Genomic DNA, 26,503 nt, shown 5'->3' with positions numbered 1-26,503 from the left:
GTGTGTATAAGTAATTCGTGGAAAAATCAAAAAGAAAACTAAAAAATAAAAACTTTTATACTAGTAATTAATGTAAATATAAATAAAATCAAATTTAATACTTTTAACGCTAGAAGGAGGGCTTGAACCTCCGACCTTGTGGTTAACAGCCACACGCTCTAACCAACTGAGCTATTCCAGCTCGTTGATTAAAGTGTGTATAAGTAATTCGTGGAAAAATCAAAAAGAAAACTAAAAAATAAAAACTTTTATACTAGTAATTAATGTAAATATAAATAAAATCAAATTTAATACTTTTAACGCTAGAAGGAGGGCTTGAACCTCCGACCTTGTGGTTAACAGCCACACGCTCTAACCAACTGAGCTATTCCAGCTCGTTGATTAAAGTGTGTATAAGTAATTCGTGGAAAAATCAAAAAGAAAACTAAAAAATAAAAACTTTTATACTAGTAATTAATGTAAATATAAATAAAATCAAATTTAATACTTTTAACGCTAGAAGGAGGGCTTGAACCTCCGACCTTGTGGTTAACAGCCACACGCTCTAACCAACTGAGCTATTCCAGCTCGTTGATTAAAGTGTGTATAAGTAATTCGTGGAAAAATCAAAAAGAAAACTAAAAAATAAAAACTTTTATACTAGTAATTAATGTAAATATAAATAAAATCAAATTTAATACTTTTAACGCTAGAAGGAGGGCTTGAACCTCCGACCTTGTGGTTAACAGCCACACGCTCTAACCAACTGAGCTATTCCAGCTCGTTGATTAAAGTGTGTATAAGTAATTCGTGGAAAAATCAAAAAGAAAACTAAAAAATAAAAACTTTTATACTAGTAATTAATGTAAATATAAATAAAATCAAATTTAATACTTTTAACGCTAGAAGGAGGGCTTGAACCTCCGACCTTGTGGTTAACAGCCACACGCTCTAACCAACTGAGCTATTCCAGCTCGTTGATTAAAGTGTGTATAAGTAATTCGTGGAAAAATCAAAAAGAAAACTAAAAAATAAAAACTTTTATACTAGTAATTAATGTAAATATAAATAAAATCAAATTTAATACTTTTAACGCTAGAAGGAGGGCTTGAACCTCCGACCTTGTGGTTAACAGCCACACGCTCTAACCAACTGAGCTATTCCAGCTCGTTGATTAAAGTGTGTATAAGTAATTCGTGGAAAAATCAAAAAGAAAACTAAAAAATAAAAACTTTTATACTAGTAATTAATGTAAATATAAATAAAATCAAATTTAATACTTTTAACGCTAGAAGGAGGGCTTGAACCTCCGACCTTGTGGTTAACAGCCACACGCTCTAACCAACTGAGCTATTCCAGCTCGTTGATTAAAGTGTGTATAAGTAATTCGTGGAAAAATCAAAAAGAAAACTAAAAAATAAAAACTTTTATACTAGTAATTAATGTAAATATAAATAAAATCAAATTTAATACTTTTAACGCTAGAAGGAGGGCTTGAACCTCCGACCTTGTGGTTAACAGCCACACGCTCTAACCAACTGAGCTATTCCAGCTCGTTGATTAAAGTGTGTATAAGTAATTTGTGGAAAAATCAAAAAGAAAACTAAAAAATAAAAACTTTTATACTAGTAATTAATGTAAATATAAATAAAATCAAATTTAATACTTTTAACGCTAGAAGGAGGGCTTGAACCTCCGACCTTGTGGTTAACAGCCACACGCTCTAACCAACTGAGCTATTCCAGCTCGTTGATTAAAGTGTGTATAAGTAATTCGTGGAAAAATCAAAAAGAAAACTAAAAAATAAAAACTTTTATACTAGTAATTAATGTAAATATAAATAAAATCAAATTTAATACTTTTAACGCTAGAAGGAGGGCTTGAACCTCCGACCTTGTGGTTAACAGCCACACGCTCTAACCAACTGAGCTATTCCAGCTCGTTAGTTAAAGTGTGTATAAGTCATTAGTGGAAAAATAAAAAGGAAAACTAAAAAATAAAAACTTTTGTACAAGTAATTAATGTAAATAAAACTAAATCTAATAAATTTCACGCTAGAAAGAGGGCTTAAACCTCCGACCTTGTGGTTAACAGCCACACGCTCTAACCAACTGAGCTATTCCAGCTCGTTGATTAAAGTGTGTATAAGTAATTCGTGGAAAAATCAAAAAGAAAACTAAAAAATAAAAACTTTTATACTAGTAATTAATGTAAATATAAATAAAATCAAATTTAATACTTTTAACGCTAGAAGGAGGGCTTGAACCTCCGACCTTGTGGTTAACAGCCACACGCTCTAACCAACTGAGCTATTCCAGCTCGTTGATTAAAGTGTGTATAAGTAATTCGTGGAAAAATCAAAAAGAAAACTAAAAAATAAAAACTTTTATACTAGTAATTAATGTAAATATAAATAAAATCAAATTTAATACTTTTAACGCTAGAAGGAGGGCTTGAACCTCCGACCTTGTGGTTAACAGCCACACGCTCTAACCAACTGAGCTATTCCAGCTCGTTGATTAAAGTGTGTATAAGTAATTTGTGGAAAAATCAAAAAGAAAACTAAAAAATAAAAACTTTTATACTAGTAATTAATGTAAATATAAATAAAATCAAATTTAATACTTTTAACGCTAGAAGGAGGGCTTGAACCTCCGACCTTGTGGTTAACAGCCACACGCTCTAACCAACTGAGCTATTCCAGCTCGTTGATTAAAGTGTGTATAAGTAATTCGTGGAAAAATCAAAAAGAAAACTAAAAAATAAAAACTTTTATACTAGTAATTAATGTAAATATAAATAAAATCAAATTTAATACTTTTAACGCTAGAAGGAGGGCTTGAACCTCCGACCTTGTGGTTAACAGCCACACGCTCTAACCAACTGAGCTATTCCAGCTCGTTGATTAAAGTGTGTATAAGTAATTCGTGGAAAAATCAAAAAGAAAACTAAAAAATAAAAACTTTTATACTAGTAATTAATGTAAATATAAATAAAATCAAATTTAATACTTTTAACGCTAGAAGGAGGGCTTGAACCTCCGACCTTGTGGTTAACAGCCACACGCTCTAACCAACTGAGCTATTCCAGCTCGTTGATTAAAGTGTGTATAAGTAATTCGTGGAAAAATCAAAAAGAAAACTAAAAAATAAAAACTTTTATACTAGTAATTAATGTAAATATAAATAAAATCAAATTTAATACTTTTAACGCTAGAAGGAGGGCTTGAACCTCCGACCTTGTGGTTAACAGCCACACGCTCTAACCAACTGAGCTATTCCAGCTCGTTGATTAAAGTGTGTATAAGTAATTCGTGGAAAAATCAAAAAGAAAACTAAAAAATAAAAACTTTTATACTAGTAATTAATGTAAATATAAATAAAATCAAATTTAATACTTTTAACGCTAGAAGGAGGGCTTGAACCTCCGACCTTGTGGTTAACAGCCACACGCTCTAACCAACTGAGCTATTCCAGCTCGTTGATTAAAGTGTGTATAAGTAATTCGTGGAAAAATCAAAAAGAAAACTAAAAAATAAAAACTTTTATACTAGTAATTAATGTAAATATAAATAAAATCAAATTTAATACTTTTAACGCTAGAAGGAGGGCTTGAACCTCCGACCTTGTGGTTAACAGCCACACGCTCTAACCAACTGAGCTATTCCAGCTCGTTGATTAAAGTGTGTATAAGTAATTCGTGGAAAAATCAAAAAGAAAACTAAAAAATAAAAACTTTTATACTAGTAATTAATGTAAATATAAATAAAATCAAATTTAATACTTTTAACGCTAGAAGGAGGGCTTGAACCTCCGACCTTGTGGTTAACAGCCACACGCTCTAACCAACTGAGCTATTCCAGCTCGTTGATTAAAGTGTGTATAAGTAATTCGTGGAAAAATCAAAAAGAAAACTAAAAAATAAAAACTTTTATACTAGTAATTAATGGAAATATAAATAAAATCAAATCTAATACTTTTAACGCTAGAAGGAGGGCTTGAACCTCCGACCTTGTGGTTAACAGCCACACGCTCTAACCAACTGAGCTATTCCAGCTCGTTGATTAAAGTGTGTATAAGTAATTCGTGGAAAAATCAAAAAGAAAACTAAAAAATAAAAACTTTTATACTAGTAATTAATGTAAATATAAATAAAATCAAATTTAATACTTTTAACGCTAGAAGGAGGGCTTGAACCTCCGACCTTGTGGTTAACAGCCACACGCTCTAACCAACTGAGCTATTCCAGCTCGTTGATTAAAGTGTGTATAAGTAATTCGTGGAAAAATCAAAAAGAAAACTAAAAAATAAAAACTTTTATACTAGTAATTAATGTAAATATAAATAAAATCAAATTTAATACTTTTAACGCTAGAAGGAGGGCTTGAACCTCCGACCTTGTGGTTAACAGCCACACGCTCTAACCAACTGAGCTATTCCAGCTCGTTGATTAAAGTGTGTATAAGTAATTTGTGGAAAAATCAAAAAGAAAACTAAAAAATAAAAACTTTTATACTAGTAATTAATGTAAATATAAATAAAATCAAATTTAATACTTTTAACGCTAGAAGGAGGGCTTGAACCTCCGACCTTGTGGTTAACAGCCACACGCTCTAACCAACTGAGCTATTCCAGCTCGTTGATTAAAGTGTGTATAAGTAATTCGTGGAAAAATCAAAAAGAAAACTAAAAAATAAAAACTTTTATACTAGTAATTAATGTAAATATAAATAAAATCAAATTTAATACTTTTAACGCTAGAAGGAGGGCTTGAACCTCCGACCTTGTGGTTAACAGCCACACGCTCTAACCAACTGAGCTATTCCAGCTCGTTAGTTAAAGTGTGTATAAGTCATTAGTGGAAAAATAAAAAGGAAAACTAAAAAATAAAAACTTTTGTACAAGTAATTAATGTAAATAAAACTAAATCTAATAAATTTCACGCTAGAAAGAGGGCTTAAACCTCCGACCTTGTGGTTAACAGCCACACGCTCTAAACAACTGAGCTATTCCAGCTCGTTAGTTAAAATGTGTATAAGTAATTAGTGGAAAAATAAAAATAAAACTTAAAAAATAAAAACTTTTATACTAATAATTAATGTAAAACATAAAAATAAAACTAAATTTAATACTCATCACGCTAGAAGGAGGGTTTGAACATCCGCCCTTGTGGTTAACAGCCACACGCTCTAACCAACTGAGCTATTCCAGCTCATTGGTTAAAGTTTATATAAGTGATTAGTGGAAAAATAAAAAAGAAAACTAAAAAATAAAAACTTTTATACTAGTAATTAGTGTAAATATAAATAAAATAAAATTTAATACTTATCACGCTAGAAGGAGGGCTTGAACCTCCGACCTTGTGGTTAAACAGCCACACGCTCTAACCAACTGAGCTATTCCAGCTCGCTTGTTAAAATGTGTATAAGTAATTAGTGAAAAAAGAAGAAAAAAACTAAAAAATAAAAACTTTTATACTAATAATTAATGTAAATATAAATAAAACCAAATTTAATACTTATCACGCTAGAAGGAGGGCTTGAACCTCCGACCTTGTGGTTAACAGCCACACGCTCTAACCAACTGAGCTATTCCAGCTCGTTAGTTAAAATGTGTATAAGTGATTAGTGGAAAAATAAAAAAGAAAACTTCAAATAAAAACTACTAGACAAGTAATTAATTTAAGCGTGGATAATGCAATTAGTGAAAAATAGAAATAAAACTAACTCTACAATCACTCGGTCTAATATACTAGTAGAGAACTAGGTAATGTTTTGATTTGTAAAATTAAAAAACATTCTAGTTTCTTCCAAAGAGATTTGGATATGGAAGCTAAGACACCTGAACTGAATCAAACATGATGTCACGAGTATTGAGCGGAAGGATAATTATATGCAAGGAAAGTTGTAGTTTCAGGGAACGTAAAAGAAACCAAATGCAAGGCTAGATGTTGGTTTTAAAAGTTTCATGTCAAAAAAGGAAAAGAAACAAAGAACACTGGAAGGAGGATGTTCGTTGTAGAAAATTACCAACAAAACTAATTCAACCAGTATAAATCTATTATGTCAATTCACAATTGGATGGTGTTTGGCTTCACAAAGTAAAGTTTGTATCAATCAAAGGTGATTTGGAAATGTATTCAACAAACAAAATTGAGCGCATCATAAGACAACTAGGCATCTTTGGTAAGATAAAATTCAACAAAAAAATGTACCAAATGATTACCAGGTGATGGATTGAAAACTGTATTGTTTATAAGGAGAAATATTTAGCAAAGTACAGATGAGTTAAGAGTCGTACCCATTCTAGTGGTGCTACAGAGCTGCACCATTGGCCTTCACCAAGTTCCTTCCAAAGAGATTTGGATATGGGGAAGGCCACGTTGAGTCACTAAAAGAGAATCAAACATGGAAAATTATAATATACAAGGATAGTTATATACAAGGAAAATTATAGTTTCACGTAAGATAAAAGAAACTAAATGCAAGATTAGATATTCTATCTAGAAACAAAGAGCAGGAGGGATGTTCTTTGTAGAAAATTCAAATTCGATGAGTATAAAGCTACTATGACAGTTCACAATTAGATGATGTTTGGCTTTATAAGGTAAAGTTTTTTATCCATCAAAGATTATTTGGAAATGTATTCAACCAAAAATTTCATCATAAGACAACTAGGTGATCTTTTGTAAATTAGAATTTAGAATTTAACAAAAAAAAATCAGTGTATCAAATGATTACTAGGTGACCTTTGATCAGTCAAATAAGTAATACTATTGTTTGCTAAGAAAAAGGATTCATATTCGGTGTAAAGAAGTAAAGTTCTAATCCTTCAAGAGATTATAAGGCTGTCAATCTTTCTTTTGATAATTAGGTCATCTTCATTAGGACAAAAAAATTCAACAAAAACTATCAATCTATCAAATGATCACCAGGTGATCTTTGGTAAGATAGAAAACTCATAATATTATTTGCCGAGACAAAAAGTTCATATTTTGTTCAAAAGAAGTAAAGTTCTAATCCATCAAGAGACAAGACTACCAATCCATCCAGTTAGATGATCTTTGGTAGGACAAAGAATTCAACAAAAAGTATCAATCTACCATACAACAACTGTGTATAAAAAATAAACGCTATCTGTTAAGACACAGGATTTGATAAAATAACAGTATTATGGAAGTAAAAAAAATAAAGAATTAAACGCTAGAAGGAGGGCTAAATTTCTATATTGTTTGCTGAGACAAAAAGTTCATATTTTGTTCAAAAAAACCAAAGTTCTAGTCCATCAAGAAACAAGGCTATCAAAATCCATCTAGTTAGGTGATCTTTGTTAGGACAAAGAATTCAACAAAAAGTATCAATCTACCATACAACAAATGTGTATAAAAAATAAACACTATTTGTTAAGACACAGGATTCAATAAAATAACAGTATTATGGAAGTAGAAAAAAAATAAAGAATTAAATGCTGGAAGGAGGGCTAAAGTTCTAATCCTTCAAGAGATTATAAGGCTGTGAATCTTTCCTTTGACAATTAGGTCATCTTCATTAGGACAAAAAAATTCAACAAAAACTATCAATCTATCAAATGATCACCAGGTGATCTTTGATAAGGCAAAAAACTCATAATATCGTTTGCTGAGACAAAAAGTTCATATTTTGTTTCAAAAAGCAAAGTTCTAATCTACCAAGAGACAAAGGCTTGAGAACTTCCGACCTTGTGGTTAACAGCCACATGCTCTAACCAAGTTATTCCATCTTATTAATTAAAAACAATATACTTATTTATTAAAAAACAATACCAGTCATTAAATGACTGTACATTGTTGAAGCCATTCTTTCCTGTCAGCAAAAACAACCTTACCAGGCAAATCAATATCAAACGATAGTCACAAATCCATTCTGAAATGCATTAATTGTGGTCAAATGTCCACAGTCAGAAAACTGGAATTTCAAGAACAGTTCGCATGTACATAATTTTGAGAATCATCAGAAAAAATATACTGAATCAAACACTTATGATGGAGAAAGGTCTAGTGACATGCAACTAATTTTTAGATGGTGATGATGGAGAAATATTTGAGTGAGAATACACTCACGTACAGGTGATCCAAACTTATATTTCGTTTCATCACAGTATGCATACCATAGTTTGTATGGAGAAACCTGTAGCGAAGCTCAACCAAGCCATGTTAAGTTCTTGGATCAGAATCAGACAGTCAGGAGGGTGGCGCTGCAGGGTAACTATATCCGTGGAAAGGAATTCTCCTTTCAAGGAAGTCTTGTAGGTCCGTTGTGTTCCTGATCACAGACACATTTAACAGTTTGATAGCCTATTAGCGTACAACCTGATTGTTCTTTGGATAACTATATCTATCATGGTCTAACCTCTTTAGGCAGAATGACCTTGGATTCTTGGCTGCCGCATGTAGGCTGAAACTGGTGCTCTGACTTCGTGAAACAACTGCCGAAACATTTTTCAGAGAAGGCAGTCTCCTTCCCCTTCTCCCGCCGCGACTTCCATCACCACGGTCCGTCCCGTCTTCGCCTTCGGGAGAAGAAGGAGACGAGATCCAAGTAAGGGTTTCGAATTGGTGGGACGAGTGCAGGAGGCGGCGGCGGATTTCGCTCCGTGGGGCTCTTCTCGCTCGTTGATGCCATGGGACGGAATCGAAGGGCCAGACCAAAGAGCGCCGTCCTTCTCCCATTTGTTTCCAACTCTTCTTCCACGTAAAGAGAGTGGTTGGGGTGATGAGATACAAATTACGAAACAAATCTTTCCCGCCAACATTGCCAAGGTTTCCCACCTCCTAGTGATAAGAGTCGGGAATTAATTCGGGACATAATGGTTCTTTTGCGTTGGAAAATTAGCAGAATCGTGCTATGAAAGCAAAAGAGACCACAAGCCAAACCTGTTGCCGGAGTGCACCATTTATCACTTGGCCATGTAGGAATTTGTGATGTTGTTTCCCACTTAAAATTTTAATGCCTGGTACGCAAAAAAAGAAAAATAAGGAAATACCTCAAAGTTAGTAGGTGCAAAGATTGAAAACCAGAACTTAAATATCCGGATACTGAAATAGAGATAATAATCACCACTGCTGCCTATGACATAGATAAGAAAGAACCAATAATTATGCCTTCTGACGATTTTCCACCACATAGCTGCATGAAATGAACAATAAGTACACTTCAGAGAATTCCAGTTTATGAAACATTCAGAACACAAGCTACCATGGCAGACATGAAAAACATAACAGCCCAATTCAAAATGATCTGTGTTAGCCTCAGTAAAAGATAGCTCACCATAAAAATGGTGATCTCAAGTAGACCTCGAGAATAGCAACAGGGCAAAGATGAAAATTCAAATAAGCAGTATGGTGAAGAAAACACATTGAACGACTGGGAGCAATTTAGGAAGTAGCATTGGCTAACAATAAACAAATATGAAGGCTTCTTCTCAGTCAAATAAAGTACCTTAGTACAGGAAATCTCTGGACACAGCGCAGAAAGGAGAAACACGACACTAAATTGTGCAATAGTCTCCTCCTGGTTGCAGAGATCCAAAATCAAGTGACCATACATCATCGAAAAGTTACCGCCACAGCTGAAGAAAATAAGGTAAAGCTTGTATGAGACCGCTTATCATTAAGATACCTTCCATGGCGAAGGGGCTATGCGATGTCCATGCCAATTATATGCCTGTCTCATGCCCACTGTTACATATGGAAAACGGTTGGTCCTTGTGAATGCATAATGCAAAACCCCAGCAACACATTAACCCAGCAACATGGTCAAATATGCTTACAACATGTTATCCCATGTAACGCTTTTGTTTCTAGGCATTTATGCTATTGAAAGTCCAGTTTGATATACCTGAAGTAATGGCTTGAACTCAACAAACATTTCCAGCTTTTATGACCAACTTTTTCAACACAACCAAATATTTCAAAGCCAGAAGTTCCATTTGTTTGTATAATAGAAACACGGATGATACTTGATTTCCAGTTCAAGAAAAAAGTGTGCTGCAACAATTAACGGAAACGGTCATAAAATTAATTGTCAAATATGTAATCATGCAAGAATAGTGAAGAAAATTTTATGGAATTGGACATCATTTGCCTTCCTATAGGTATACTGCTGTTTTTATTGTTTGTTCAACATGTTGATTGTTCAGTTCCAGGAGACACAAGGTCTCTGCCAGACATATCCACATATTTAAAGGTCGAAACAACTATAACTTAGTTGAGGCATTTTATAAACCACATAAAAAGCATCCTGTTGAAGAAACATGAGTAGAAACAACACAGAAAAGAAAAAGAACATGGTAACTTGCTGGAGTTATCTGCACTATTTTACTAGTAAATCACATGCTCCAACTGGTTCCAATGAAAGATTCAGTAAGAAGATAACCAACAGTGATCTTATACATGGAATTGTACGGTGAGCAAAAAGGTCTACTGAAGAAAAATATATTGAGGCAGTTTACAATCAATAAGTTATGGCTAAACAATAATTATGACTACTCACACTGGCTGTCCCAGGCAGGAAAAGGTAATATCGTTGATGATAGCTGAAACAATCACAATTACTAAATCTGAAATTAATCTGCATGCAACAACTAAAATTAGCTATATCATATACACAAATATATACGGCCACTTGCACATAGACACACATACACATACAGCCACTTTCACACAAACACACACATATACATATACTCATGCATTTATATAAATCCATTTAAAAATTAATCAATTCGACCTTCAATCTACTTGGACAGTCGAGATAGTAATCTATATTTATGTGACAATCGTCCAAACAAGTTCCTCTATTTTTTTTCCGCAAGAAGCTCAGCAAAAATTTTTATACCCCCTTCTACCCTTTTTCTCTCTCTGTCATCCACTTTCCTTCTATGTACCTCTTTATCTCTTCATTTTTCCCTATTACTCCTCTTGTCTCTCTCATCCATCTCCTGTATCTCTCTTTTCCACTGTACATATACTTATTTCCCATTCTCAATTAACACTAAAAATAAAGAACAGAGATGAACTCCTTATCGGAATCCACTGCTTGTTGCTTGTTAACTGACAGCTTCGTACCGGCATGTGCTTTTTGAAGCTATTTGTTCAGATTAATCATATCTAATCGAAACTTCTACGAAATCATATTAATAGGGGCTGTTTGTTCAGATTAATAAAACTTAATCTGAACTTCTATGAAATCATATTAATATAGAAGCTCTCCAACCGACCCTGAAGGAATCAAGAACTATATTACCATAAGCCTACACGAATATAGGATCCTTCCTCAGGCGATCAACTATTATTTCTTCTAATCAGGGATACTCAATTTTTTGAAGATCCAAGAAAGAGGATTCCCTAAAATCTTTAGTACAAAAGCGGGATCACAAAGCTCCAGTGCAACCAAAACAGAAAAGAAAATAAGGAAGATACGAACGTGACTGTCTGAAAACTTCTTCTCGATCACTTGATCGAAGATCTCGGCTATTGCTCCCCTCGCTGGAGCTATTGCGACAACCACCAACCGGAGCGCTCCTCGTGCTGGATCTACCGCGGCGGCCGTGAAAATGGGGGTTTCGCCGATAAGCGGGGACAGAGGAGGAGCGAGAGGTGATCTTGGAACCCGAGAGCGGCATTGGGGAAGAGCAGGGGACGAGGGTTTGGAGCGAGATGAATGGGGGGAAAAGACAAAGAAGAGTGGGAAGCTCGCCAACTGAAAGCGCCTTGACAGTTCACACGGCTCACCTTTGGAAGTTAAACCGTTACGGTCAGGGACCATTCACTGTTGGGGTCCACGGATCCAAGAATGAGCGGATCCGGATTGTCCATCCATTCGACCCGTTAAGAAGTATATTTATACGTCGTATATCAGAGGAAGTTCTACAGGAGAGATCACCAAAACAGTCCGACGGCGAAGGCTCGCCGGGCTCGGTCGGGCTGGCTTGCACTGAGCTCGTTGTTGACCCAAGTGGACACGCGAAGCTGAGCGAGGACGGAAAGATGTAGACGAGAGAGGTGGACTGAATGTGGATGCCCATGGACGCAACGGTGGCCTGCGGGTTTAGGAGAAGGCTAGCGACCTTCAGCTTTTGAAGCACTCTTGGCGGAGGAGGCCCGACAGGTAGATGTAAGTTGTGAGGAAGACAACGAGATTGCTGTTGGTCAAAACAGAGGCCAATGCCCAGCCGGAGGACGGAGACGAAGAGGTAGTTGATGGGCAGGCGGAGGTAGGACTGGAGGAAGAGATCGGGGAGGCAGGCGCGGAGGTAGTCTCTGGCGACAGCGGCGTGCGCAGGGTCTTGGTGGAGGAGGAGGAGGATGGGGCGGAAGTAGTACCAGAGGATCGCGATGGGAACGGAGGTGGAGAGGAGGACGAGGATGGCGCGGTGGAGCGCCAGGCCGAGGAGGTGGTGGCGCCGCGCGCCAAAGGCGAACCTGGAGACGACGGAGTATCCGGTAATTCTGTAACAACCCAATTAGTTTTGCATTGAAAATAAAGCAGGATTAAGGTAGATTTATTATAATTAACATAAGAGGTATTTTAATCAATGGTTTAAACTTAATAAAATTAAAGAGTCAATTGTAGCATTTGGATTGGATTGTCACAAATGATGCCAAAAATGATTTCGGGCTATGTTGATCCGTCAGAGTTTTAAAATATAAAAAATTATAATATATGATTAGAATATATTAGATGAGACAACTATTATTAATTTGGATTAAGTATTTTGGATGGATGATTTAGATTAAACAAAATAATAGATTAGTTATCCTATGAAAATATTGTGACAAATGTAATTAAAATCGTTATTATGATACTCCCCCAATTCCACATCAAGAACAAGAACGAGAGTGACATGAAGAAGCAAGCGATAATGATAGGGTTCAACAAGCAACAGAGAACTTCTGATATTTAAAGGAGCCCGTGGAGTGTCGCCATGGTATGTATTCACGGCCACCAACCCTACTTCAAGATTGGCTCCTTGGAATCTCCATCCGCTCGTGAGTGAGTGATTACTTGATGTGGATGTGTGATTCAGATGGCAAAAGTTCATCTGAAAGCACCCAAAGCATGTTTTCCTAATCCAACTAATTTGCATCCCAAGAGTTTTTTTGTCCCGAAAGAATTCAAAATAAAGTATATTAATAATGTCAAAAAAGCAAAGGGTACAACAAAACATAAATCATAAATCATAACAGATCGAGCATGCCGCATGGCCCTGATCCAAGTGCGAAAGGTCATTCGGAATAAAACAGAGACTTCTCGACTTTGTTCTTGCGTAAAGATGGAGGTTGAGAAGGTTCTCTTAAGTCGATCCCTTCGACGTTAAGTTAGTAGTCTTATTTTTTTCTCTCATTTTTTGGAAGCTATGAATATGTTTTTACACTAACCAATCTCCAGAGGGAGAAGAATATCTCAAGTAGATCTCGTCGGAGGGGTTGAGAAGAATATCTCAAGTAGATCTCGTGGAGGGGTTGGCTTGTAATCAATATCATTAATCTTCTTGAAATATTTCTATGGATATTTCGTAAAGTAGATTACTCATAATTGATCTAAACTATTCCTTAATCTTCTTGAAATATTTTTACGAATATTTCGTAGGGAAACTAATTCGTAATCGATCTGAACCGTCCTTTAGTCTTCCCAAAATATTTTTTACGAATGTCCTATAGAAGAGCTAATAACTGATTTGAACTATCTTTTGATTTTCCTAAGAAACATCTCAATAACTGAATAGCTCGAAAATTGACCCAAATCATTTTTCAATATCTAAGAGAAGATTGATCTATGATACTAATATGATGAATGATGATCGATTCGTCTTATATTGTTTATCAATATCTAATTTGATAAACAATTCGATGTGACAAAATTGATCTAATCAAATCTAATCTACTTTTTCGAATCTTAATATATATAGAATCGAATCACGAGATATAAATAAACTAGTTCGATGGTTATAGCACTAGGAGAGAAAAGGATTCTCACGCGAAGTTTAGTTTTAATAAAATTATTGATATGATATGATCCAATAATCGTCATCATTCTATGATATGACAAGGTTTTTTCTTTACGATATGAAACATCATAGTTGGAATTAAGAAAATATTTTCCCTATTGTTTGTAATACGATTATTTTTCATCGATTGGCACCAACTTAAATTGTTTATAATATCTCTACCAATATTCGACAAAAACCATGGTGAATTCATCCAACACCCAACCACTGACATCGCCACCGACACCATCCGAAAGAGACACACCAACAAGACATCCTCCGACGAGGTAGCAGTTGCATGATCAGTGCAGGTGAAGCAGAGTGATCACCTACCACTGCCGAGACAACTAATCGTGGCCTTTCAGTTTCATGTCTTGGCTCAGAGACTACGAAGCAGCATTCAAGCTCACAGTGATCGGGAGATTCCGACACATCTACAAGAAAGACATGGTAGATATGAACAACTCCTCTCTTCTTCCTGGAGTCGATGAAACATCGTTCGTTCTGTACAAGATCAGCGATGATGAAGCATTCATCACCCCTACTTTCTGATGAACAAGCCCCTCAGCTTCCTCCTCTCTAATCTTTCAAGTAGCTTCTTGGCACCAGCTATGTCTGATTCACAGAGCTTCTTGAGAAACCCGACGGCGCCGTAGGAGATCATCTGTTTCTTGCACCTCTTGCTTGACGACAGGGAGAGGAGACAAGCGACTGCGTACTTCTTTGCTGTGTTCTGAGGACTCGGATCCAGCAAGCGAACGAGATTGGCCACGCTCTTCTCCTCCTTCTTGAGCTCCCGCTTGTTCTGCGGGTGGCTCATCAACCCCGAAATGGCCTGCGCAGCGACCTCCCTCGCGGTGTTCGCCTTGGCGTCGAGCATCTTGGCAAGCAACGGCACGCAGCCAAGCTCGCCAATCGCCTTCTTCGTCTCGGACGAACTCGATATCCTGCAGATGATGCCGGCTGCCGCCTGCCGTGCGCCGAGAGATCCATCCTTGAGTACGTGGACTAGCCGAGGAAGGACGCCCAGCGACATGAGGCCGTCGACAGCGACGGAGCCGATCAGGTTCCTCAGCGCGCACACCGCTGGTTCCTGCGGCAATGGCCCGTCCATGTAGGCCAAGAGGCTAAGCGGTCCTCCCTCCGAGACGACTGACCTCCTTAGGTCGTCGTTGATGGCGGTGAGGTTCTGCAAGCACTCTGCGGCGTACTCCTTGGAACCAAGAACCATCCCGCAGTTGAGGAGATCGATCATGACTCTGATGATGCCTTCGTCCGCTAATGTCTGCCTGACATCGGGCACTGCCGAGAGATTCCTCAGCGTCCCTGCAGCCGCTGCTTGGCAAATGGAGTCTCCTATCTGGCAGATCTCGATCAGCACCGGCACACCTCCATGCCCGACTATGGAGCGGGCGGTGTCGGCGGCCATGGATAGCCTCTGCAGCGAGACCACTGCCTTCTCTCTACATACCAGACTTCCAGACTCTGCAAGCCTGATTAGAGGTGGAAGCACTCCTTCCGAAACCAGTAGCTTCTCGCAACTCCAAGACTCCGCGAGCAAGCAGATCACGGTGGCTGCCGTCTCTCTGGTCTTCATGGAGTTCGCGCTGAGCAACCGTATCAGAGCGCATATATTGCTCCGGCCGAGTGCAGCGAGAACGCTCTTCTCGTCCTCCCTCATCGCTTCAAGGAGGCCGTCCACGGCCCGGTGCTTGGCCTCGGCATGGCCAATCTGCAAGCGGGCTAGCAATTCACGCACGCCGTCCTGCGTCGGCGACTTGGTAACAGTCGGGGACATGGCGGTGGCGGCGGCGGCGTCGCCGAGGACCCCGGTCTTCACCAGCAATTCACAGTCGTTGAGGAGGAGGTCGAGCTCGCCCGACAAGGCGTCAAGGTCGCTCTGCATCCGGAGCTTCCCCGAGCAAAGCGGCTCTGCGGAACAGCAGCGGCCGGCGAGCCCGATGGCTTCGGCGACGGTCTTCGTCACCGACTGTAGCAGTTCCTTACAGAGCTCGTTCTTCGCGAAGCAGGGGTGGCTCGAGAGGTCGGAGAGACACGGCGAGACGCGCTCCAGCTTGGAGATTATCGATTTCCATCTCCCTGGGAAGCCGGTGGCGGCCCGGGCCTTGCCGAGTGCCGCAGGGACGAGCTGCCGCGCTTGGGATAGTAACTGCCCGGCGGAATCGGCTTCCTGTGTGGGCTCAGATTCTTCGGCCATGGATAACAGGCAGCGTCTGCGATCTGAAATGGATAGAGCAACGAGAGGACAGTCAAAAAAACACTTGGAGGGGACGTCGGAATCGAATCGTTTGTATGGGGAAAAGGGGAAGGTGGCTATCTATGATGAGAGATGAAGCTGGAAAGAGTAGATTGCTACCATAATATAAGAGATTGCGAGGAAGGTAAAGATTGCTTGCTAAGCTTGTGGGAATCGTTTTCAGATCATATGAGGCTCGTTGGTTGATAACAATGTCCGACCAACCAAGTCAAGAACAAAGAATAGTTGCTGTAATCTCTGAAAGTTGGTAGCTTCAGACAATTTACCATGAGGAATACAAGGCCAAAGATTGATGTAAGCATCAGGCCTCACCCCCATTAAACTGTTAAGCTTACTGTTCTTTGCCGGGATTGTCCAATCCAGTGCTTCAAAAAGAACATTAGCTACTGGGTGAGGCGTACAAAGTACAAACTCTCCCAGCTTCTTTTTCTAGTTCTTTCCATTTAGCTGTGCCACACACCTCTCTAGGCCATGATAGCTGTGCTACATGTCTTCAAGTGGGAGCCTTGATCTAAGGGGCATTTCTATGGCTACAGAATTGGAGAAGGCCATTCAAAAAGCTCGGCGAGAAGCAAACATATGCATCCAAAGACGAGCTGCCTGCACGTGAAGCAGGGCTTGTGTTTAGCTGCTGCTAAAGGCTGGCCGAGAGAGGGACAAAGCTGTGCTTTCCTAAAAGCCCAACCACGAACAAAAAGGGACCACTACACTATAGAACTCTCGTACCCGATTCAGATCCGGTTGAATCGAACCGGACCCACAAATTCAATCAAATTAAATGGCGTTAATTAGCTTCAAACACCGCGGCGAGCGGCGAGCGGCGAGCGGCGAGCGGCGAGCGACGAGCGCCGAGGAGGATTCAACAAGGGAGAGAAGGCTTGGCTTAGAAGAGAGGAGAAAGGAGGCGGAGGAGGCACCTTGCTTTGCTTGAGCTACAAGCGACACGAGAGGAGGAAGCTTTCACGCGGGGAGCGGAGGCTACTCCTTGTGCTTTGGGGACGAAGCGACGCCCGAGGAGAAGCGAAGTATGCGAGCGAACCTTATCCTTCGCCTTCGTCTGTACCACAGGAAGAGGAGAGGGGTTAAACGAGACGAAGACGGTAAGACCGAGAGAGGGAGTTGAAACTTGAAGGCGTAAAAAAGAAGTGTTAACCTCATTCAAATCTCAGTGGCATCTTGAAATAGCAGACAGGATCCCGGATCTCGAGGTGCGTGAGGCATCCTCCCTTCATCAGATGCAGCAAGAGCCGTTCATTCGGCTCACGTGCAATGCACGTTCAGATAAAAGGAGACATGCGTCGAGACCGCCACAGCAGCAGCAGCTGCAGCAACATTTCTGGTTCTGTGAAAACCACTGTTTCTTGGCTTTAAATAAATGACTTCAGATCATATTTCTTATTCTGGTCTTTTGTTTAATAGTAACAGTATATGACCTAACTATCCCTAATCAAGGGCCTCAACCTAACTATCCCTAATCATTCATAAAGTATTCTTGCATCAACCCATCAATCACTAGACACAAGAACAATGCCTTTATAATGAACACTATAAGAGCAGGGAAAAAGAAAAAGCCCTACAGAGACAGAATCTGAAGGCAAAGCAGCAGAGATGAAAGTTAAGAAAAGCACATACACCTGTGAAGATAAGTGACTGTGAGTCATCATCAATTATATCAGAAGGGCTTGCACCTGAAACTTTTAATTCCTTCGACATTCAGTACCAATGTGCAAACCTGTAAGAGGAATTTAAGCATCCAGACGGATGACAGAATGATTCATTCTTCATATGTATGATATCATGGTTTTTGATAATTCAAAGAACCCAACAAAAAATTAACTTCATGAACAATCCATCAGCTACCAGAACCAGGAATCCAGGAATGGACAATCTTTCGGGAAAGTGACCACCATCAGAATCATCACCGTAATCTTCCTCATCGGAACAAGAATGTACAGGTCTCAGCGGTGTACTTAAGAATCGTGGTTCCACCACCTGCCAGCTCCTGGATTCATCAGTCTGGCTGCAAACGAATGCCAGGAAACATCTCTGTGATCTTAGCTTCTGCAGTTCCAACAGGTACTGTGCCACACTTGGACCGTGGGAAGTGCTTCAATACCAAACTTCCCGAAGCATCGTCAATTTCAACTTCAAAAAATGGAGAAAGTGGGCTTCCCATTACTTGCACATGGCATACACTTCAACATGCAATAAGAACATGAAAGACGAGTTCAGTAACATCCATCATAATGTTAGAAAAGAAAATCATCATAATCTATGTTTATATCAACTTCCACAGTAGTTATGCAAAGGCAGTTAACTTGGAATTTCAATATGATATTGAGCATCCACAACTCAATTCAATTACTAGATCTATTCGTTGTATGCTCGAAGGCATCACATAGAACCCTTGTAAACCACTCCTTCAAATGGAAAGTCCAATTTCACTTTGGATACATGGTCACACGCACATAAAAAGAAAAGCATGGCCCAGACACTCACCATATGTAATACAAACCATCCACTGCTTGCTTCTGGACTCTACCCATCAGTTCAATCTGCAGCATTCCACCAACACAGATAACTGGGAGTGGAAGCTTGAAAGATTGTAATACATTCTCCTGGACAAATAATGATTCAGGTCAAAGTTAGATCTTGCAGAGGCAAATCTTTTACTAATAATTTCCTGTTTTTATCCTTCAACTGAAAAAAACCAATATGAGTAACTAGTCACATGTCTCAGATTTTATGACTCAAAGCAACATCTTTTTTAACTAATACATTGACATCAAACACTTCACCCTTTTTTTACTTGATGTGATGGTGCTCCAAGAGGGATTGATAAGTCAGAGAAATCCCCGGCTTACATAATGGTTTTATCATCACAAAGCTATGGAAAGCAAACTTTACAGAATTTTCTGGATACAATTATCTACTCCAATACATGTAAAAAGCATATAGACACTTCTATAGATAGAAAAGGAGAGAAGGTAAATCATGATCTCAGTTTCCTTGCACTCTGCATATTTCTATGACATACTGCACACTCTAGCATACATCTTAATGAAGTACCTACAACTGAAGATATCTAAATCATGATCCCAACCACTGCATTTGTGATTTGTGTGCACAACTCTTCTTTTAGACTACTATGTCTCCATAAATTTACATGATTTTCCAATAAGGATATCAATGTATGCTCATATAAAATGAGGCATTTGACCATGTTAGCCACCTATATTTTCAGATAAGAACATGAGTAGCTTGAAGGCTTGAACAATCCTCACCTTGTGCATCATGTACTTCAAAGGCTCAGTATTTCAGATATAGACATCAAAGTGGTCCTGAACAGGATATCCTAGAAAAGCTCCTTACAGAACCTAAACTTAAGCAAAAAAATTTAAATCCAAGAAAAAAAATAAAAAAAACCTTAAAAAAGAGCATACTATCACCTTCTGGAGCAAAATATAACCAACAAAGCTAAGTAATGATTTTAATTGCAACTCACAATAACTTCTAGACCATATGACTTCACACTTTACACAAGTTTATCTGCTCCCTTGGTGAAACTATTTGCAAACAAGTCTAAAACTATGTTCTAAACATGGCTAAGAAAAAGAAACATATGACTTGGGACTTTATATGGAGGTTTATTAGCCCTTATCATTTGAATGGGGACACAGCTCAGAGAATAGCATAAAACTCAAATCACCTGCATTGGAAAATCTGGGAAATGTATGTGTGGTTCTAATTGTCATCAGAAGATGATTATTTAGTTTTCCATACTACGTGGTGAACAACATGAATGGAGTCAAACATATGAACTAGTTCTATATAGATGTTTATTAGCCTTGTAATCTAATAAATGAACCAAAGCATTTAATGCAAGACTGCAGTATGTTAGGACTTAGGAGAATGTCTGAAATGCTATAAATCACCTGTTCCATTGGAAATTCAGGAGAAACATATGTCCACTTGTCGTAGTCATCAGAAGCTAATTGTTGTTCTTCATAATTATCTGTCCCTTGTCTTAATCTAGAATGGTCCATTCGAAATCGTACAAACTTTGCCGAGTATATGGGATGGTCAGGCTGGAAAAAAGCTGAATAAACATTATGTATTAGAGATACACGAGCAAATAATAATGAGCTAAGCAACAAAATGAGTGCTGTAAATAAAATATCTCAAATCTTACAAATAAAAACCTTTAAATGGCTGAATCTTTATTTCCCTCACAACACAGAGATTGCAAGTTTATAAGTGAGACTCTCAGACACTCCAGGATCATATTGTCCCCCACTTGACCAGTAAGAAGGTCTCTGATCAACTAAATCACTGCTCTCCAATGTGTTCTCAATGCTTTCATCTGGATAATTATCAGTACTGGAAGCACAGACAGCTCGATGAATGCAGTCCCTTTTACCTTCAAGAGAAACAATCAAGTGACATAAAAGCGCATATGCTCTATGCTCTCTCTCCAGGCTTTCCCATTCCAAAGCACTGCTAGACCCCACTTCTGCAATCTTGCTAGTGTTGCTTACTTCAGTGACAAGAGGGAAATTCAATGTGTCCGGACAAAATCTTGAGCATAAACTTTTGCAAAATTTATTTACAATAACTGCAGTACATTTCAAATTGCTCATTAAAATAAATTATGTAATTTGAACAAGACAATATTTAAAAGAAAGTTGTTTCTAAAGCTTAAGAGTGCACTGATACACATACAAGCAAAAAACACCCCATCAGATATTACATAGTCTCTTAGTGTTTATATGACAGAAGAGACTGAAACAAGAGACTTGCACGAGGCATTATATGTGCAAAGCCGATTTCATTGTCTAACCAACAACACCAAATCCATTAGCATTAAGTGTCTGACATTCTGGAAAACATTCTGAAACCACGGCCAAAATTTGATACATGCCCTTTGGCACACTAATTATTTCACAAGAATCATTGCAACATTATAAACATTATAGATTAGAACTTTCTGTGGGCATATATGAAGGAATTGGACATCTATGAGAGAAGTCACAAATTTTAAGCAGAACCTTAACATTTGTAACTTCGTAAAAGCATAATAAGAGTATACATATTTTGAAGTATAAGGATATATATAAACTTTAATTTGATAAAAAACCAAACGCCACATTTGTATGTATTGGCAAACACAAAACGGAAGGGGATAGCATAATTCCAAGCCAAGCATCAAACAAGAAGTTGTGGAGGAGTGTTTAATGATTTTTAATGTCATCCTACTTTTCCCTTTTAATAACTGCATGCTACATCAGGCTCCCAACTTCCCCTTACCATCCCAAGGAATAACAAGGAAACATAGCGTTCTCCACCAAAATTTCTAGCAAACTCATAAAGACCTTGTATTCAAACACAAATGTGGTAGCTTAGACTAAAATCCTAGTTTCCACTAGCAAGAGCATTTGAAAAACTAAGTATTGAGCTTGTATAACTTTTCATCAAGTACCAAATCAGAAAGATAAATAAAACTCAATAATTCATTAAGAAAACTTGCAAGATACTGCGTTACTCTTGTTCGTCAAGTTCATGTTTTGGTACATAAACTTCCTTAGATAACCAATGCTGATCATACATTTTCCATTCATTACGTTGAAAAAAGTGTAGTCAAACTAGATGCAAGCTTAAAAGCAAATTACTACATAATCAATCAGAATAAATGGTACACCTAGGCATTTTTATAAATAGCTTTATCCTTATGTTACAATTACCGTGATAGGAAGTACTAAGTGACACTAATTACAACTATTTTGTTAAATATTTGATGAAAAGTCATGGACCATAGACAACACGTACAAACTCATGGCAGCCCCCACATTAACTGCTGACAACCATTGATCTTGATGTACATAAAGTAAAACACTTTTGTCTCATATGGTAAAATAACTTTAAGTGTTCAACACATCAACAATTATTAGCATCGATCTCTTCATGATGCTGACAACGTTATTAAATTTTTGATGAAATCAATGAATTGAAAGACAATTATTCATTCAATGGCTACATTGAGAGATTTGAAATATCAATGTCAAGTCAGTTTTCTGGAATTCCTACTAGCCACTAAAATTCAGAGTCCAATCTGCAACAGTAATTTACATGTAGCCCTTGCATGATCTGTTCAGTCAACTATATCAACAAGATTAAGCACTTGGAGAGGGAAAAAAAATATCCCAATAATGTCGCATTTAACATAAGTCAGTTTACCTCATAATATTAATCATATCAACTCAAAGCAAGCAAACTTCAGTTTGCAAAAACACCAATGGAAACGTATTTATCCAACACTCGCGAGATGGACGTCCTAATACCACTTACTTAATCCCTAATAAACGCACCGATTCTACTTGCCGAAGCGATTATGAGTACATACCGAACCGGCGCAAGGACCAGGACACTGCACTGAGCCGCACGAGATCCGCTGGGTCGTCAAGGAGCGTGATCACGCTGGTGGAGGCGTCCGTTCCCAGCCATTTCAAGAAATCCCAGTAATTCACCATCGCCAATCCTCCTGAAGACACCGAGTCGAACGCATTGCCTCCAACGAAAAACAGAACAAAACAGACGCCAGAAAAGGACAAAAACACAATCGAAAGCGCGATTGTCACCTAGAGAGGACAAGGAATAGTAACGAAGACGAAGAAGAAGAAGAACAGGAGGAGGAACGACGAGCGAAGCGAAACGACGACAGCAGGATCATTCCATTGCGAGAAACCCTAGAGAAATTGGGTGAGGGGACGAAGTCGAACACAAAAAACGCTGCACGAGACAAAAGGGCACGAGAGGGATAAAAACGGGTCGGCGGTAACGGCGACAGACTGAGATCCATTAGATGGTTAATTTTAATTTGTTAATATTATGATATTTAGACTTCAAAAATTTATATTAATTTTTTTATTATAAAAATAAAATATTTAATTTTATTTATCATCGATTTTATCAATAAAAAATATAACATATGACAATACGTATAAAAATGATGGGCAAACAGATAAATTTAATGTATCAATTATATTTTTTATAGTGATAAACGACGACATCGTTGAGAGTCGCGACTATTGTTGTTGTATTTAGTGAGAACGTTGGGTACTTCTGTAACTTATTGTAGGAGATGAGAAGGACGATGAAGGAGAGTGATGATGAAATGTAAGGCAAAAGAAGACGAGGAAGAAGACAATGTTGATGTCAACGTTCTATATTTGCATCGACACCAACAACAATGCGAGAAAGGGCAATACTGCTTAGCATATGCATCGGTTTCAACATAGATGTAAAGCAATACTATCCTTCCTCACATTGTTGTCGAGGAAAAGAAGAACATAGATGTCGACACTCTACATATGCATTAGCACTAACAACGATGCGGGGAATGACGATGTTGCTCAGCATCTACATCAACGATGATGCAAATGCAGAGCAACGTTGCCCTTCCTTGTATCGTTGTCGACATCGATATAAGTGTTGATCAGCTCTTTCATCGCTTTACATTTATGTCGACACTAACGTAATTGTCGAGCATTGGGATCTACATCGCCATCTTCCTCCGCTCATAAATTCACATGTTATATAATCTTTGAATGAAACAAGCAAATATTTTTTAAAAAATATATGCCACCCAATATATGAAAATTTTCATATTTTTTAAACAAATGATCAAGGATAATATTTAATTTTTTATATTAATTTTAGTAGTAAATTTTATCGATTAGGTTAACTATATCTTTAAAAAAATTTGATAAGTAGGTCCGCTGTATCGTCACCACTTAAAATTGTTAACATATATTCACAAATATTATATAAGTAAATTATCATTTTAATTAAGACGTAGATGAGCTGAATAAAAATTGATATTTTACCTTTCTTATTTGATGGTGTCTCCTGAGACATCTCATTTATGCCAAAATACCCATAAAGCTCTTGAATCGAGTTGTTCGAACCCACTAATGATCGATTTGATCCAATCGCGTCAAGTCGAGTTTGGTTTAGTTGAATTAGACCAGACTGATTAATCTCAAAAATCAATTCATTGATGGATTATCAACATCATTTATGAATTTGATTAAGGACATTTTCGTCATAGTAAGAAAAAAAAAGGATTACTATTTATAAACCTCATTTTACATTCTACAATCATATTTTAATATATCTAAACTACTCTTTTAAAATATTCCAAAATATCATTCTCTTCTTCCTTTTATTTTTTCTTCTATTTATTCTTCCTCCTCACCTTCTTCTCTCCTTTTCCTCCTCATCTTTTTCTTCTTCCATCTCTTTCGCAAATAATTGAGTTAATGACAAAAAAAAAAAAAAAAAGCTAGGTCAATGATCGTTGATAGCCAATAGAACCGATTGACAATTACGTTGACGGAAGATAGAACGATAAATGGGTAGACTACAAGTGATGGAGAGAGTAAGTAACAATAGTGATAAGGACAATAGAGTCCATAGGGAGAGTCTACAACAATATAATAGGATAATAAAAAAGAAAAAGATAATCACAAAAATGAAACTAGAGAGGTTACGAGAGAGATGAAGCTACATAATCAATTAGGATGAAGTCATCAAGTAAAAGCCCAATAGTAAATATATTTTTAGGTAAACTAATTAATAAAAATTATAATATTTATGCAAAAGGATAAATACAAAAATCATTGACTTATCCGAGTTTCCATACGAATAAAGAGACAATGAAATGTAATAGTCCAACCATCAGAGCCCACCAATGGACCCCCGAGATCGGATTATGTACATGATATTATAAAGCAATTGTAGTGACAACAATAATGAAATTTATTTATTTTTATTTATCAATTTGCTAATTATCCTAAAATTTTGAGTTTTCGTATACAAGAAAAAGGTTGATTGAATTATTTCTTCCAAGTCGTATTTATCGATTTTTGATATGAAATTTCATATATCATAAATGTCTTAATCATGTTAGGATAATGTAATAGACTCAACAAATGGTTATCACATCAAATTGAATAGTGACAAATAATGTAATCGCATTAATACATGGACTTGATTGATTGAGCTTATCCAACTTGGATCGATAAGTGCCGAATATATTATCACAATAAAACGACAAAAAAAAAAGTCGATCGAACTATTCATTGGATAATAATTATCTAACCCCACTGTTTCATTTAGTTTTATTCTTATTTAATAGGCTCAGCAAACCATGACATATATAACGTGAGTCGATCACACATTGTTGACTTATGGGCGATTTCAATTATTGTTCCAACTTTAATGCACATCACCTCATTCACTGTTGGTAGAATAGTCTAATGGATAAGTGGGACATGATTTTTTTTATTGTTTTAATTTTTAGGGGAGCAATAGATTTGATCAATCATAATTTTCGTCAATAAAACCACATAAATCAGGTTTTAACTAAATAACTTAAAAAATAAGTATGTATATTTATTAATATTAATTTTAATTGTATAAGATGTATCGAAAAAAAATAAGAGATTCGAATGATTCGATAAAGAGTCTCGTATTGACAATAATATAACGTTCAAATATTCATGTATTATATCTCAAATGAATATATATATATATATATATATATATATATATAATATTATTTATCATCTTAATAATTATAATGGTAAGAAATATCAATCATAAGTGGTATTTATTGACCCTATTAAATGTAGAATTCATAGTTTAATAGACGAGATGGGATGATATGTAAACGGTAGCTAATCGAAACCAGAGATTAGTTACAACTTGAGATACGAAGATCTCTACCTCTCAATGCGATCGCAAGCAGCGAGAAACGGGGATAAGCGTACCGCGAAGTACCAACTCGATCGAGATCAGTAGAGTGTCTGCATCGATTGCAATCTGTCGCCCGTTTTTCACAGGAAAGAAGAAGAACGAAAGAGACGCCGTATGTGCTCTCTTGATGGATTAATAATGCACGTTAAAGATCTCTCCATCTCTCTCGATCGATCCTAATTCGAGTATCGAAGAGACATCGACATCGAAATGAGGTAAACTCGAACCGTGTAAAAGGATTCGAATCGACCACAGGAATGGGGTGTGGGGGAAAGCCCACCGTGGAAATGGCCGCCGCAGGAGAAAGAAGACGGCAGCTTTGTTCGGCGAACAGAGGTGCCCTCTCCGCGAGATCAGTCGAACACATGGGGTGCCTGTGAACTGTGGCTTCACTGATGGGGACAAT

The 26,503-nt window shown here is 37.5% G+C and overlaps 1 protein-coding gene, 1 long non-coding RNA gene, 25 other non-coding genes and 1 pseudogene across 33 annotated transcripts; all 28 read right to left on the bottom strand.

Moving 5' to 3' along the window:
• Window positions 1-107: 107 nt before the first annotated feature.
• TRNAN-GUU (transfer RNA asparagine (anticodon GUU)) lies at window positions 108-181 on the bottom strand. Its single transcript has one exon. It is a non-coding gene; the product is annotated as a tRNA-Asn (tRNA).
• Window positions 182-300: 119 nt separating this feature from the next.
• On the bottom strand, window positions 301-374 carry TRNAN-GUU (transfer RNA asparagine (anticodon GUU)). The gene has a single exon. It is a non-coding gene; the product is annotated as a tRNA-Asn (tRNA).
• Window positions 375-493: 119 nt separating this feature from the next.
• Window positions 494-567, bottom strand: TRNAN-GUU (transfer RNA asparagine (anticodon GUU)). The gene has a single exon. It is a non-coding gene; the product is annotated as a tRNA-Asn (tRNA).
• Window positions 568-686: 119 nt separating this feature from the next.
• TRNAN-GUU (transfer RNA asparagine (anticodon GUU)) lies at window positions 687-760 on the bottom strand. The gene has a single exon. It is a non-coding gene; the product is annotated as a tRNA-Asn (tRNA).
• Window positions 761-879: 119 nt separating this feature from the next.
• TRNAN-GUU (transfer RNA asparagine (anticodon GUU)) lies at window positions 880-953 on the bottom strand. The gene has a single exon. It is a non-coding gene; the product is annotated as a tRNA-Asn (tRNA).
• A 119-nt stretch (window positions 954-1,072) lies between these two features.
• TRNAN-GUU (transfer RNA asparagine (anticodon GUU)) lies at window positions 1,073-1,146 on the bottom strand. The gene has a single exon. It is a non-coding gene; the product is annotated as a tRNA-Asn (tRNA).
• Window positions 1,147-1,265: 119 nt separating this feature from the next.
• Window positions 1,266-1,339, bottom strand: TRNAN-GUU (transfer RNA asparagine (anticodon GUU)). Its single transcript has one exon. It is a non-coding gene; the product is annotated as a tRNA-Asn (tRNA).
• Window positions 1,340-1,458: 119 nt separating this feature from the next.
• TRNAN-GUU (transfer RNA asparagine (anticodon GUU)) lies at window positions 1,459-1,532 on the bottom strand. The gene has a single exon. It is a non-coding gene; the product is annotated as a tRNA-Asn (tRNA).
• Window positions 1,533-1,651: 119 nt separating this feature from the next.
• On the bottom strand, window positions 1,652-1,725 carry TRNAN-GUU (transfer RNA asparagine (anticodon GUU)). The gene has a single exon. It is a non-coding gene; the product is annotated as a tRNA-Asn (tRNA).
• A 119-nt stretch (window positions 1,726-1,844) lies between these two features.
• On the bottom strand, window positions 1,845-1,918 carry TRNAN-GUU (transfer RNA asparagine (anticodon GUU)). Its single transcript has one exon. It is a non-coding gene; the product is annotated as a tRNA-Asn (tRNA).
• Window positions 1,919-2,224: 306 nt separating this feature from the next.
• TRNAN-GUU (transfer RNA asparagine (anticodon GUU)) lies at window positions 2,225-2,298 on the bottom strand. Its single transcript has one exon. It is a non-coding gene; the product is annotated as a tRNA-Asn (tRNA).
• Window positions 2,299-2,417: 119 nt separating this feature from the next.
• Window positions 2,418-2,491, bottom strand: TRNAN-GUU (transfer RNA asparagine (anticodon GUU)). Its single transcript has one exon. It is a non-coding gene; the product is annotated as a tRNA-Asn (tRNA).
• Window positions 2,492-2,610: 119 nt separating this feature from the next.
• On the bottom strand, window positions 2,611-2,684 carry TRNAN-GUU (transfer RNA asparagine (anticodon GUU)). Its single transcript has one exon. It is a non-coding gene; the product is annotated as a tRNA-Asn (tRNA).
• A 119-nt stretch (window positions 2,685-2,803) lies between these two features.
• Window positions 2,804-2,877, bottom strand: TRNAN-GUU (transfer RNA asparagine (anticodon GUU)). Its single transcript has one exon. It is a non-coding gene; the product is annotated as a tRNA-Asn (tRNA).
• A 119-nt stretch (window positions 2,878-2,996) lies between these two features.
• TRNAN-GUU (transfer RNA asparagine (anticodon GUU)) lies at window positions 2,997-3,070 on the bottom strand. Its single transcript has one exon. It is a non-coding gene; the product is annotated as a tRNA-Asn (tRNA).
• A 119-nt stretch (window positions 3,071-3,189) lies between these two features.
• On the bottom strand, window positions 3,190-3,263 carry TRNAN-GUU (transfer RNA asparagine (anticodon GUU)). The gene has a single exon. It is a non-coding gene; the product is annotated as a tRNA-Asn (tRNA).
• A 119-nt stretch (window positions 3,264-3,382) lies between these two features.
• Window positions 3,383-3,456, bottom strand: TRNAN-GUU (transfer RNA asparagine (anticodon GUU)). Its single transcript has one exon. It is a non-coding gene; the product is annotated as a tRNA-Asn (tRNA).
• Window positions 3,457-3,575: 119 nt separating this feature from the next.
• Window positions 3,576-3,649, bottom strand: TRNAN-GUU (transfer RNA asparagine (anticodon GUU)). The gene has a single exon. It is a non-coding gene; the product is annotated as a tRNA-Asn (tRNA).
• Window positions 3,650-3,768: 119 nt separating this feature from the next.
• TRNAN-GUU (transfer RNA asparagine (anticodon GUU)) lies at window positions 3,769-3,842 on the bottom strand. Its single transcript has one exon. It is a non-coding gene; the product is annotated as a tRNA-Asn (tRNA).
• A 119-nt stretch (window positions 3,843-3,961) lies between these two features.
• On the bottom strand, window positions 3,962-4,035 carry TRNAN-GUU (transfer RNA asparagine (anticodon GUU)). The gene has a single exon. It is a non-coding gene; the product is annotated as a tRNA-Asn (tRNA).
• Window positions 4,036-4,154: 119 nt separating this feature from the next.
• TRNAN-GUU (transfer RNA asparagine (anticodon GUU)) lies at window positions 4,155-4,228 on the bottom strand. The gene has a single exon. It is a non-coding gene; the product is annotated as a tRNA-Asn (tRNA).
• Window positions 4,229-4,347: 119 nt separating this feature from the next.
• TRNAN-GUU (transfer RNA asparagine (anticodon GUU)) lies at window positions 4,348-4,421 on the bottom strand. The gene has a single exon. It is a non-coding gene; the product is annotated as a tRNA-Asn (tRNA).
• Window positions 4,422-4,540: 119 nt separating this feature from the next.
• TRNAN-GUU (transfer RNA asparagine (anticodon GUU)) lies at window positions 4,541-4,614 on the bottom strand. The gene has a single exon. It is a non-coding gene; the product is annotated as a tRNA-Asn (tRNA).
• Window positions 4,615-4,733: 119 nt separating this feature from the next.
• On the bottom strand, window positions 4,734-4,807 carry TRNAN-GUU (transfer RNA asparagine (anticodon GUU)). The gene has a single exon. It is a non-coding gene; the product is annotated as a tRNA-Asn (tRNA).
• Window positions 4,808-5,502: 695 nt separating this feature from the next.
• TRNAN-GUU (transfer RNA asparagine (anticodon GUU)) lies at window positions 5,503-5,576 on the bottom strand. The gene has a single exon. It is a non-coding gene; the product is annotated as a tRNA-Asn (tRNA).
• A 2,287-nt stretch (window positions 5,577-7,863) lies between these two features.
• Window positions 7,864-11,707, bottom strand: LOC103984879 (uncharacterized). 7 transcript variants are annotated; one of them, XR_010486965.1, is made up of 7 exons: window positions 9,854-11,707; window positions 9,635-9,693; window positions 9,455-9,526; window positions 9,074-9,142; window positions 8,890-8,966; window positions 8,366-8,787; window positions 7,864-8,278 (listed from the first exon to the last, which is right to left on the bottom strand). It is a non-coding gene; the product is annotated as an uncharacterized LOC103984879 (long non-coding RNA). The 7 variants fall into 7 exon arrangements; XR_001978050.2 differs by having other exon boundaries at window positions 9,635-11,707; XR_001978051.2 differs by having other exon boundaries at window positions 9,455-9,693.
• A 2,749-nt stretch (window positions 11,708-14,456) lies between these two features.
• On the bottom strand, window positions 14,457-17,512 carry LOC135612414 (vacuolar protein 8-like). Its single transcript, XM_065108691.1, has 2 exons — window positions 17,199-17,512; window positions 14,457-16,244 (listed from the first exon to the last, which is right to left on the bottom strand). The coding sequence occupies exon 2, from the start codon at window positions 16,219-16,221 to the stop codon at window positions 14,545-14,547; it is 1,677 nt and encodes a 558-aa protein (XP_064964763.1). The 5' UTR covers window positions 16,222-16,244; window positions 17,199-17,512; the 3' UTR covers window positions 14,457-14,544.
• A 629-nt stretch (window positions 17,513-18,141) lies between these two features.
• On the bottom strand, window positions 18,142-23,057 carry LOC135612413 (F-box protein At4g00755-like; annotated as a pseudogene).
• Window positions 23,058-26,503: the final 3,446 nt, after the last annotated feature.

Source organism: Musa acuminata, chromosome BXJ2-5, assembly GCF_036884655.1.
Source record: "Musa acuminata AAA Group cultivar baxijiao chromosome BXJ2-5, Cavendish_Baxijiao_AAA, whole genome shotgun sequence".
Taxonomy (NCBI): Eukaryota; Viridiplantae; Streptophyta; class Magnoliopsida; order Zingiberales; family Musaceae; genus Musa; species Musa acuminata.
This window is presented reverse-complemented; position numbering and strand designations above follow the sequence as displayed.